Source organism: Myxocyprinus asiaticus, chromosome 41 (genome assembly GCF_019703515.2).
Source record: "Myxocyprinus asiaticus isolate MX2 ecotype Aquarium Trade chromosome 41, UBuf_Myxa_2, whole genome shotgun sequence".
NCBI lineage: Eukaryota > Metazoa > Chordata > Actinopteri > Cypriniformes > Catostomidae > Myxocyprinus > Myxocyprinus asiaticus.
The window spans coordinates 19,812,030-19,825,012 of record NC_059384.1 but is presented as its reverse complement, the minus strand read 5'-3'; the positions used below and the strand labels follow the sequence as shown (position 1 = coordinate 19,825,012).

The window sequence follows — 12,983 nt, the reverse complement described above, 5'->3', positions numbered from 1 at the left end:
AAGGCTAATTGATAGAAAGAAGCATGTTTTCACACACACAACAAAAGACTACATTTCATGTTAGAGGGAAAAATGCAACCTCTGATCACGCTCATCACTTATTATGCGAACACGATTACTTTCTGGTTTCAGTGCAGGATCCAAAACTGGGTCTCCCACGTTGCTAATGTAACACTCCTCTGTTGCACCACAAGGAAAGGAAAACATGCTAGAGCCAATGCAAAAATGTCTGATATGAGATGGAGCTTGTCAATGAGTCTGCATAATGTGGCCAATCATCGGGTATTGAAACTCTCGGAACCTAAATGCAGACTTCCCGTGTGATCATGTTGGCATTTAGCACCTTGTTAAACTGGATTGTGCGTGGCGAATAAGTTTCAGATTTTTGTGCTGAAATACCATGTGCAAAAATAGTGTGCAAAAATGTTTAGTGTATTCGCCCCTCACACTACAGCCAAAGTTGCTTTAAGGAAAGTCATTTCACTCTGCAGCCATATTCGTAATGGCCCCAGGCAGACATTTTCATTCATGCAAGCTCCTACAGCTCCTATCTACTTGAATGGGGAAAGACTTGAATTTCCAAAATGGTTGGTTTACTATTAGTAACTACTAATACTAATAGTAACATTAATTAATTTAATAATGGCCATAAAATGAAATACAACAATGTAAAATAAAAACAGAAAAGATCAGATGTCATTAAAAAATCATTTTTATACTACAATACTTCACACTTTTCAGTTCTCCCACTGTGCCCAGGTGTACTTTCTCTGAAGATCATATTTTTAGTTTAAATTTCCCTGAAACATTGTATATTTGATGTTGTCTCGATATAGTCAACATTTTCAGTTAAAAATTATATAATGATATAGATAGTTAGTGGAAGTCTGATGAAACAAGTGTTCTATTTAATAATTTGCAGTGTTGGGGAATGTACTTTTAAAAGTGTTCTTACGTTATTGATGTTTTTGGATGAGAGAACAGGCAGAACAGGTCTGGCGATGACTCTCGCGTGCACACATACTGCGTGCGCAGGTGGACGAGAGAGAGAGTGTAAAAAAACAGTACTTTGAAAAAGTGCACGCTCTTCTGCTCTCAGCCAGAATAATCAAATAAGTACAAGTAAACAGGTGAAAACTGATGTGCAGAATCAAATACACAGAATGTATGATAGTCCTTACTGTAGAGAGCACATCAATACGAAGACAAAGCCAAATCCTATTTTCAGCCAATTTTTATATCCCGGCTGGATGCTTTTTTCTGGTCCAAAAAAGAGGACATGTCCAGGAAAAGTATGGTCACCCTAATATATAAAAACTGTCCATCTCCTCCCTTATAATGTTTCTGCTACAGCATAGAGACACAGCTTCCACTTCCTCTGATTGAATGCAGAGCTAAATTCAGCATGATTTTGCATATAAAGAGGGAGGCGGATGTCCTGAAGCATGTGGAATTAAGAAAAATGGTTTAGGGAATGAGTTGGGGGTTTAGTGCTGAGAGACTTGAGGGTGAAGAAAGCACATAATGCTCTTTCTGAGATAGAAAGAGGCAGCTGTGCGCTTGCGTCAGTCTTCATGAATAGCGATAGGTGGATTTGTATAAGAGCCCACTGTCCTTTGTGCAGCCCTTTCCAGTGAATGAACACAGGATGTGCGGTTGCCCGGGTAACACCCCTGCATAACTTGTTCTGGCACTTACTTATGCACTCTCTTTCTCCCCCCATCTTTCTTGCTATCCTCAGCACCTGAAGGGGGAAACCACAGTCCTCTGAGGAAGGTCTTAACCAATATACTTTTTTAAGAAATTAAAGTTTACATTCAGTCCACTTAAGCATATTCCATTTGTAGACAAATTAATTTCTGACTGGTGTCAAATCAGGACTAATTCACATGTTGTGTCCAAGAACCATTCTTCACACACGCAATCAACATGCACTCTCATAACTTAATTTACCCTGAATCTGACATATATTCCTAATTCAACCAATTGGCTGATCTATCAACTTGATATGAGATGGGACCTCTGCTTCTTAGAAAACTTTATACCTCTAATGCATAAATTATTATATCACAATATCTTGATGTTTCTTTTTACAGTAATATTTTACAATAAGGTTGTTTTTGTTAACATTAGTTAACACAATAGTTGACATGAATTAACAATGAGCAATACTTGTACAGCATTTATTAATTTTGGTTAGTGTTAATTTCTACAAATACTAACACATTTTTATGTTGAAAGTATTAGATGTTAACATGCATCATCAACTAACACTGAAACAAACATTAAAGGAATAGTTCACCCAAAAATAAAAATTTGCTGATAATTTACTCACCCTCGGGCCATTCAAGATGTATATGAGTTTCTTTCTTCATCAAAAAGAATTTAAGACTTTTAGGATTTTTCAGGCCTCCTCCTCTAAACAATGCAAGTGAATGTACTCCATTTTTCGACGGTCCAAAATGCATATTTAGGGTGCATCCAAATAATCCACAAGACTCCAGTCGACAAATAAAGTTCTTCTGAATGCAAACGATTGATTATTTTGAGAAATAAAACAATACTTATATACTTTTTAACTACAAATGTTCGCTTCTGTACATCTCTGTGATGTGTGCTCATGAGAGGGATGATGTAAGCTCGTTGGTAAGGTCACGAGTCATGTGGAGGAGGAGGCAGGAAGTGTGTCATTGTTTACAATAGAAACTCGCACAGAGCACAGACCAAGCGCCGTTCACAAACCAAAACAGTCCAAAACAATTTCAAAACAATATAAAATAAAAAAAATAATAATTTCAAAATAAAAATAAGTAAAATAAACAATGTAAACAATGACGCACTTCCTGACTCCTCCTCCACATGACGCATGACCTTACCAACGAGCTTATGTCATCCCTCTCATGAGCGCACGTCACAGAGATGTACAGAAGCAAACATTTATAGTTAAAAAGTATATAAGTATTGTTTTGTTTCTCAAAATAATCAATCGTTGCGTTCAGAAGAACTTTATTTGTCGAATGGAGTTGTGTGGATTATTTTGATGCACCCTAAATGTACATTTTGGACTGTCAAAAAATGGAGTACATTCACTTGCATTGCACTGGCATGGGAGGCAGGTGCGCTAACGAGGAGGCTAATGGCTACAGCCCCTAGCATCAGTCGCTAGTGTGCCTCTTGAGGCCAGGGTAGTGAGGTTTACACACTGCACAGCTACCTACCAGCTGGCTACTATTACATCCACATCTGTGTTATTGCTTAATTTATGCACTGGGTGGTTAGCGAGTGTGAGAAAAAGGCCACTTTTATTAGAAGATCACTGGAAATTAATTTCTCTGGAGGTGGGAGCAGACCCACCTTTAAATAAAGATCAGTTAATTTAGTGAGTCTGTCTGGAGAAGCACAGGTCTGCAGCACTACCTTGTGGTGAGAAGAGGAACTGTGTCCAAACTCAAAGACCAAAGTCGTGAAGAGGACAATACTTCAGGAATGATGAGTCATCCTAATTTATGTTGTTATATCTAACCTGGAAACAACTGAGGAATACAGTCATTTATAAATCAGCCAGGTACATCACTGCAACCTTGAAGCTGTGTTATATAAAAAAAAGTTCTCATTGTTGTGCGAACTACATGATTCATGTCCTCTGAAGACTACAATATGAGCAACAGGATTTTGTTTAGCATATTAGTATCTCAAGTAAGGTGTGTGGGAATTGCCCACACATGGGTGGGTGTGTTAGGTACTTACGTGTGTGAGGTGATCGAGATGGAAGTGACGCCCATTATGAAAGTCACTTTGCCTTTAATTGAGTCTTCTGTACAAACTGTAACTAGTTTTCTTCACGCATATTCTTTCACATATCATTTTTATGATTTCAACTATGAGACCTTCATTTATTTTTTAGCTGCAAATGTAGATTTGAACAGCCCCTCTTATGTTTTTTAATGTGTGACACAAATATGAGATTAATCTTCTTTGATCTTTGAAGGATATTAGTGGGTTTGGAACTAATTGCAGTTTGTATGTGCATTCATTATTCTAATGACATCTGATCAGTTAGGATGAACTCAAATCAAATTATCTAAAATTCAGTAATACATTTTAATCAAACAGCTTTATTAAATTTAAGTCACTGTAGCCTACATATTACAAAATATCTGCAAAACTTCTACAGACATGGATTTGTTTCCATGCATATATAAAGAGATTACAATTCATGCCAGACAGAAGGCTAAAGAACATGATTTGGTGGGTTTGAGTAATGAGTTTCTAAATTTGAACTGTATTGATGCACACAGACACAGTCAGATAGACATGCAGTGTGATTTATGGGATTAATTGTGTTCACAGGGTAAGACGTTATAGACAGCATCTTATTAACAAGAAGAAATTAAGTGTAATCTGACATTAGCATTATCCATTTTTCTCCCTCAGCTCCATGTGAGGCAGATACTTTCTTTTGCCACAGTAACATGTGTATCAATAACACGCTGGTGTGCAATGGAGTCCAGAACTGTGTTTACCCTTGGGATGAGAACCACTGCAAAGGTGAGTGGAACTGTTTTTTATTCTGTCAGACATAGTCCCTCCAGAGCAATTTTTAGTGGTTTGTGAACACATATAGTTTGGTCTTCATTTTTCTCTGATTGAAGATCAATACTAGTGTTTCTTGGGAACATCAGAAGCATTGTCTTAACATTTGCCCACCTCTTCTTGTTCATGCTTGACAACTAGTCAGCAGCAATTTCTGAGTGCGTTTCGGCAATATATGTGCTTGTATTTCACATAAGATGTTCATGCTAAATTAACTGAATGTTGACAGTACTTCTGGGACCCACCATAGAGGATACTGAAGTGGTGTTTCAGCCTAATTTGTTTTCCACAGTAATAATTTAGAGACACTGTAAAATGTACAGATCTATCCTCATTAGCTGTGAAATGCCATGGTTTAGGGTTTGTATACACCCCATACACTCTCTTGAACCAAAGCCAGCACAGATGTTATATACTCACTGTAGTACATAAATGTCAAACTTGATCCATTAGAATGATTTACTACTTCTGTGCTGTATTTGTAATCTCTTTGATACAACAGCTTCAACAGAAGCTAACCTGAGATGACATTGCATGACTGGAGTAATAATTTATATATTTGTGGTGCTTGCTAAGACTAGCATCACATTTTCTATTGTCTGTACTGGGGGTTAGGTATTTGAACAAACCAATAGCCCTAAAGGCCGAAACATACTCTACGCAAGGTCGATTTTGTGCATTGTTGCATTCCAAAAAGAGTCAGACTGCAATTTATAAAACAACGCAATTACGAGTTGCATTGTCAACGTTGCCTCTTGGTGCAGTATAACAGACATTTAGTGTGAACTGTCCACTTCTATGATTATACATCATGATGGCGCCGCGGATGGCCGCCTCGGTGTGGAGCGCTTCTATTGTTTTGTTATTTTTGTTTGTTTGTCCTCTGTTTAGTAATATTTTTCAGTCAGTTTTACCAGAGACGAGCTGCTGAACATTCGACAGCATACACCAGGCCTCATCCGAGATGTCGATGAGTCTGCATACAGAAGGGAGGTTAAACAGGTGGCTGTCCGGTGCAGTCAAACCAACCTTGAGCTGAACACGCTCAAAATGGTGGAGATGATTGTGGACTTTACACTGACCCCCCTCACCATTCTAAACAGCACTGTGGCAGCAGTGGAGTCATTCAGGTTCCTGGGCACTACCATCTCACAGGACCTGAAGTGGGAGACCCACATTGACTCCATTGTGAAAAAGGCCCAGCAGAGGTTGTACTTCCTTTGCCAGCTGAGGAAATTCAACCTGCCACAGGCGCTGCTGATACAGTTCTACTCAGCAGTCATTGAGTCTGTCCTCTGCACTTCAATAACCGTCTGGTTTGGTTCAGCTACGAAATCAGACATCAGAAGACTACAAAGGACAGTTCGGACTGCTGAGAGGATTATTGGTTGCCCTCTGCCCCCCTTCAAGAACTATACACTTCCAGAGTGAGGAAAAAGGTTGGAAAAATCACTCTGGACCCCACTCACCCTGCCCACTACCTTTTTGAACTGTTGCCTTCTGGCCGACGCTTCAGAGCTCTGAGCACCAGAACAGTCAGGCACAGGAACAGTTTTTTCCCTCAGGCTATCCATCTCATGAACAGTTAAAACTGCCCCATTGAGCAATAACTATGTGCAATACACAGTTTAATCTTTCTTATATTTAACCAACACATCCAACCTCTTCTGCCATTTCATTCCTCTGGAAAAAAAAAAAAAAAAATTTGCACTGTACATAACAGAGTTGTATTTACACTGTACATAACAGATTGTATTAGATTTGCACTACCCATGTGTATGTGTGTATGTATGTATGTGTGTGTCTGGATGTATGTGTATAATTATTTTTTTATTTTTATTATTATCTATATCTTGCTGCTGTTTTTGTATTGTTTTTGTATTGTTGTACACTGGAAGCTCCTGTCACCAAGACAAATTCCTTGTATGTGTAAGCATACTTGGCAATAAAGCTTATTCTGATTCTGATTCTGATTCTATGGTGAGTTTTCTCTTTCAAGCCAATTAATGTCATGACAGAGCAACAGTTTGAAGAGAAAATTGCTGAGCTAGTCAGTTAAAGTCAATATACTTATAGTAACTTTGTTACTGCCCCGGTTACACATGAGCACACGTTACACACATTCAACCGGACCGTGCATTGGCAATGCGTTAGCCAAGTGCTCACATCTGTATTTGCCTGGAATGTTTGTGCTGAGAACATGAATGATATATTCAGTGTGCTATCACTTTTCTTAGTGATCAGTTTTTTTTATTTTCGCTTGGCAGACAATAAAACCATATAGCATCACTGCGATGAGTTTGACATGGGCAAGCACCGCTCACTTTTTCTTCTGAAAATGGAATTATCTAGTTATGCTTCCTTTTGCGTTTTGCAGAAAAACGGAAAGCCAATATCCTGGACAACATCAATAACACAAATGGCACCATCATCGGTGTAACGTGCTGCATTGTACTGATCCTACTGGTTGTATCAGTGATTGTTCAAATCAAGCAGCCAAGAAAGAAGTACATACTGAGACGTGAGGACTTTGACCCTACCATGTTCCAGGAGGTGTTCCAAGAGCCACCACATTATGAACTGTGCACTCTTCGCAGTGCAGCGGCCACCTCGGTGGACCTGGCCGAGTTGGCCGAGGACTTTGAGAGCTACCACAAACTAAGGAGCGCCTCCTCACGCTGTGTACATGAGCATCACTGTGGTTCCTCACAGCTATCCAGCACCAAGGGCAGCCGAACTAACCTGAGTCCCCGTGAAGCGGCAACGGCCATATTGACAGACCTCCCAACGCAACCGGTGCGGCCACTTCCTCCCCAAACCAACCGGCGGAACATTCTGGTAATGAGACACACCTACTCACAAGACACTGCAGATGCCTGTGACCTGGATGATGACCTGGAGGAAGTGCCCACCACCAGCCACAGGCTGTCCAGACATGAGAAAGCAGTGCAGCGGTCAGTATACATTGATTTTTTGATGTAAATAGTTAATTACAATGCATATTTTGGAACGATTTACCCTCACTTTCATTTTTATTCCTTTTTAGCTCTCCTTCTTAGCTCCTCATTGAGTTTTGCTCCAGCTTTTCTTTCCTACTTTCATTCTTGTTTTACTTTGATGTTCCTTTTTTGACATTGAGACTGCAGTCATGGTCATTGAGTTGGGTTTGAAACTGAGATGAACACAGACCTCCTTATTTATTTTTTCTGAGATTGTCAATGACCTCTGTGACCTTATTTGAAATTAACATAAAGGCTTCTATTTTAACAAGAGTTTTTACGTTTTTTTAAACTGTTTTATACATAACGCTTGATATGTTTAATTTGACTGATAAAATATCCATAGAAACTCATATAATGGGATTATGTATTTTTTAAAGAAAGATTTAGCATGGTCCTGTTATAAAAAAAAAAAAAACAGGACTGAAAAAGCAAAATGGACAGAATATTTTTGTTCCTTCAATGCTTAAAGACTTAAAGGATGGTTTACAGAGTTTTCAAAGTAATTTTGAATGTAAAAAGGAGATGATTCGCAAGAGAGCTTTCCCAAAAACACAACTAAATGTGCATTTTAATTCCTTATGCAACAAATATCATGATAATAAACATAAAAGCAATGATATTTCAGGTTCTGCCTCATTGGGTCTCTAAACAAACATGAATCTGAGTACAACACAACTAGGGTGTAACAGACAATCTGAAGGTAAGAAATCTATAAAAACACTCAATTTCATTTCTGTACTTGTTTGTGTAGTCATTGTGAGTCAGTGTCAATTGTATTTCTTCTACTATTTATTTTCTAATCACGTTCGGTTTTGTCGCAATCCTTTGTCATTGCCATTGAGATGGTCATCATTAAGATGTGATCATCTTGCTTATTAGTGAGGTCCTTTCAAATGTTGCTTGTCATTTTTCCTTCATTTAATTTATTTTTTTATGTTATTTGCATGGAATCTTATTCATGAAACATTAGCAGAACAAATTTGTGTGTAAATCATTTATGAATAAATGCTTACGTAAATTGTACCATTGAGTTAAATGGGACAATTTCCATACTAATCCTTTTACTACCAATACACACACCAATTTGTTCTGCTCATGTTTCATGAATAAGGCCCAATGTGTTGATTTTTGTTTGCATATCAAAATAGACGTTTATGATCTTCAAAATTCAGACACTCTGTTGACATGTTAACAAGATGATAAAAAGTAGCATTTTAGGAAAATTTCAAGACACTGCTTAACCCCAGTGACAGGAAATTGCTTAATAACAGATTGTGAACAAAAATAGCACTATCTTAAATTGTCTTTTATCTTTGACACTTTGAAATGAGGAAATGCGTAAATTTGCCTAAAATTAAGTTTACTTATAATTGCATTTCACCTACAGTATATAATGATATATGTTAATGTACTTTTTTTTTTACTTTTAAACATGTCATGCATTTTTTTTCTTAATAATCTACACAAAGTACCACGTCTTCGTATTAGTGATGCACTGATTTTGTTATGTTCATGCATAGCAAATTATTTTGTGTGTGTTGTATCATATTGTGTAATGTGCAATGCTGTGTGCTTTTTCCTCATCTTTTATCATACATTGTCTCCATCATGTAGACTTCTAGAAAATAGTGCAATCCTGGATCAGTACGAACGGGCTTCAATGAAATATGAAAATATGGACCGGAGATATACACCAGCTTGATAATAACATGGACATTTTAAAGACAAATTTATCAAAACAACCTGCAGATGTAAACGTTTCCCAAAGGAGGACATCAATACAGTAACAAAGGAAGTGACTGTGATGAAATTGCTTTAACGTGAACACCTAATTTAGGCGCATTGCCTTTTTTTTAGATGACTTATTTAGGATTGCAAATATATTGCATTAAGGTTTGTGAAATTTAGAGATTGTTTCATTTTAATTTACATGAATAAATGTGAATGAGTAATTTCAGTACTTATTGTTGTAGTGCATGCCTTATATGTTCATGTTTTGCTACCAAACTTTGTCTTTTTTTATTTGTTAGAAATGCCTTTTCAGCAAAAAATAACTTTTAGCAAAAACTTTCTATCCACATTTTTGTCGGATAAGAGACCTTAATGTTAAGATTTTGCATGCATGTTTTCCTTATAATTTTAAAATAAGTAAATGTACATACAGGTACAGCATTGAACCCAACACTAATTATTGTACATATAGGTTTAAATGAAAAATTATAGCAAATGGAATGACACTAAGCCCCTGTCCTTCCCTATATAGTTTAATGCTATATTAACTAACTGCATGCTAAAATCATAACAACATTTATAGGCTACCCTCTGTGATTAAATTAACAAACTATGGGATCCTTATGTACATATTTTTTGCCAAAAGCTATTTCAGTTGCTGGTGTTTAGGAAAACTGATGGATGATGATAAGTTAACATTTACATATATTATAGTAGCATTTAAACTCTATTAAAAATTAGATGACTTGTTCAACAGTTGAACTTGCAACAAAGAAGAGTTTCTGCTTTGTCAAAAAAACAATAAACTATTATTATATATTAATAATTCTAAATCTAGCACCAATTTAAGCCTTTGAAATAAGCTTTGAAAAAAAAAAAAAAAAAACTTTAATACCTACTTATGACATATGTCAATAACTTTTTAATTGGCCAATATTTCACTAGGTCCCACCCATATGTCAGATTGAGGCCAAATCTTAACTGGGAAGTTTTTGTACAAAAAAATAAAATAAAATGGAGAGAAAACATTATGTATTGGAAAATATAGTTAATCGTGCTGGATAATATATAATATTATGCTGGGGAAAACTTAATTGTGACATCAATAATAGATATATTTATTTATATTTTTGCATTCTTTGTTGTGGTTATCTTTATTTTATTTGTATTTTATTCAAAGCTTTTAGCCCTAAACTAATACCATACACCTGCACTTTCACACACACACACACACACACACACACACACACACATTTTTAATTCAGTACTATTGTGAAACATTTGAAAAACTTAAAGCCTTTTTGTAAAGCTTATCCATATTCATAAGGAAGCAGAGTAAAAGTCCCCATTTTTCCAGGCTAGATTTCTAAACAATCATCACCACACTTATTTAAAAGATTTATCAGTGTTTCCAAAATAAAAGTTGTTGTCTTCATCTTGTCTGTCCACTGGTGTGATGTTTATATATATATATATATATATATATATATATATATATATATATATATATAAACATAAACTTTTATAAACAGAAAAATAAATGCTATTGAGGAATTGATGACTTTATTGGTGAATTTCGACTAGGAAACTTTCTTAGTAGATGTACTGTAGAATGTCAATTTCACCTGAAGTTGAAGACATAAAGGTTTGTTCCAACTGTTTATATAAATTATGCTATTACATAGCTGATGTTTGTTTATAAGTTTATAATGCAATTACAGTATGTGTGTGATATACTGTGTACTTTAAAGAACAGCTGTTAAGAAAATGTTTACAATTTCAGTGGCTAGTTAATGCAGCCTATTCTTTTAAATCTTAATTTGCTGTTACAATGAGCCTATTTATTGTGGAAGCAATGTATGCCAATTTCGATTTGAAGTTTACCTAATAATTTGTTCTTTTCTTTACAGTCTGTTACATCATACACACCACACCCAAGATTGACATCTTATGAGACCACCTTGTGGAAACAGCCTCAAACTACAATGTTTTCAGTTCTGCATTTTTGTCCATTTTTAGCCAATTTGATGGGCAATATATTTGCACCATCTTCTATGGTCTGAAAGTAGATCAAACTATCAAGCTCTTGGGGACTATTCATTTACAGACACTGTACTGAAACTGAATTTTCAAACTGATGTACATTTTTCATTCAGTGGAATTTGAATCCGACATGTTTTTTTTTTTCTCTGATTTGACTTCCAAGACTGTATTGTAATGCTCAGATTATTTTTCAATACAAATTGTAATGTCCTGAGTAAGTATTTGTACTTTGCAAAATGCATAGCTGAAGACCTTTAAAAAATTCTAAGATCATAAAATGCGATACTTGACCAACTGATAAACAGGTGTAGTTTGTATTCCTCCTCATCCAGGGGTGATTGTACTGTGATTAGTTCTCTAATCCTGTAACTTTTAGTTAGAGATGTTGAGATATCTGACTACTATCTCAGAAGATTAAACAAAAACGTGTTCTCCTTTTAAACACCATCAGTAAATGAAACCCAAAGTCAGCTGGTCTTGCCTATGCATACAGCAAAGTGTGCTCATAATATTTTTAACATCAAGTTACTAATTAATAAGAAAGGGGTGGAGCACATGTCAGTATTTTCTGCCACATACAATCTGACAAACCAAGTAATTTGACAAAAAGTATTTAGTTCATAATACATTTGCTTGATGCTGGACAGTGTGTTTTAAATAAAGTGTAACCTGATTATTCAGCTGGACTCCCTGAAATGTTGTTGTGTGTGATTGAAACATATTAAAATAGATTAGTTGACATGTTAGAAGTAATGTTTTGAAAGAAAAAAAATATGTACAATTTTATTTTACCTTGTCAAAACCTTTTAAGTTCCCCTTCTGTCACTCACTCGTCGTTGTTTCAATGTAGTGACACTAGGGGTCGCCCTTAGGAGCCCCAAACACATCTTTGAGAAAAGGCCAATGAGACTTTGCATGCCACTCCCCTGGACATACGGGTATAAAAGGAGCTGGCTCGCAACCACTCATTCAGATTTTTTCTTCAGAGCTGAGCGGTTGTGTGTCAGCGAGCTGAATTCCACTGCTGGTCCATTCACCTCAGTTAGAAGCGTACGCTGTTGGATATATGGCGCATTCCAGCGGCTTTCTCTCCTTCTGCATGCTTAGTGCAGACTACGCCCCTGGGCGCTTCGACAGCGCTACTAAGAGAGTATATATCTCTGCAAAGTGTATATTTTCCTCTATTAGAGCAGCACATCGATGTGAACGTCTTTTTAAAGACGCGTCTTTTCCGACACTCTCGTCGCATGTCGCAACTCGCCCACCATCTCCTACTCTGGAGTCAGCAGCGGCTGAGGTCGCTGCGGGCCACTCATATCCCGGGCAGCCTCAACGCCACAGCAGATGCACTGTCACGGCAGGCGACACTCAGCGGAGAGTGGAGACTCCACACCCAGGTGGTCCAGCTGATTTGGAGTAGACCTGTTCGCTTCCCCGGGATCCCCCCTCGGAACAGATGCGCTGGCACACAGCTGGCCCCAGGGGTTGTGCAAATTTGCATTCCCCCCAGTGAGCCTACTTGCACAGACCCTGTGCAAGGTCAGGCAGGATGAGGAACAGGTCACCCTCGTGGCGCCGTACTGGCCCACTCAGACTTGGTTCTCGGATCTCACG

The 12,983-nt window shown here is 37.2% G+C and overlaps 1 protein-coding gene across 2 annotated transcripts in view; it reads left to right on the top strand.

The window, feature by feature from the left end:
- LOC127432107 (neuropilin and tolloid-like protein 1) overlaps positions 1 to 12,055 on the top strand; it is a 182,068-nt gene extending 170,013 nt beyond the window's left edge. Inside the window, exons 8-11 of one of the 2 annotated variants that reach the window (XM_051682920.1) lie at positions 4,435 to 4,548; positions 6,971 to 7,547; positions 8,221 to 8,295; positions 11,237 to 12,055. In XM_051682920.1, coding sequence (XP_051538880.1) covers positions 4,435 to 4,548; positions 6,971 to 7,547; positions 8,221 to 8,281 — 752 coding nt within the window. In that variant the 3' untranslated portion in view covers positions 8,282 to 8,295; positions 11,237 to 12,055. Of the gene's footprint in view, positions 1 to 4,434; positions 4,549 to 6,970; positions 7,548 to 8,220; positions 8,296 to 9,209; positions 9,669 to 11,236 lie in introns of those variants that run through there. The other variant, XM_051682921.1, reaches the window with a different exon arrangement.
- The last annotated feature ends 928 nt before the right edge of the window (positions 12,056 to 12,983 follow it).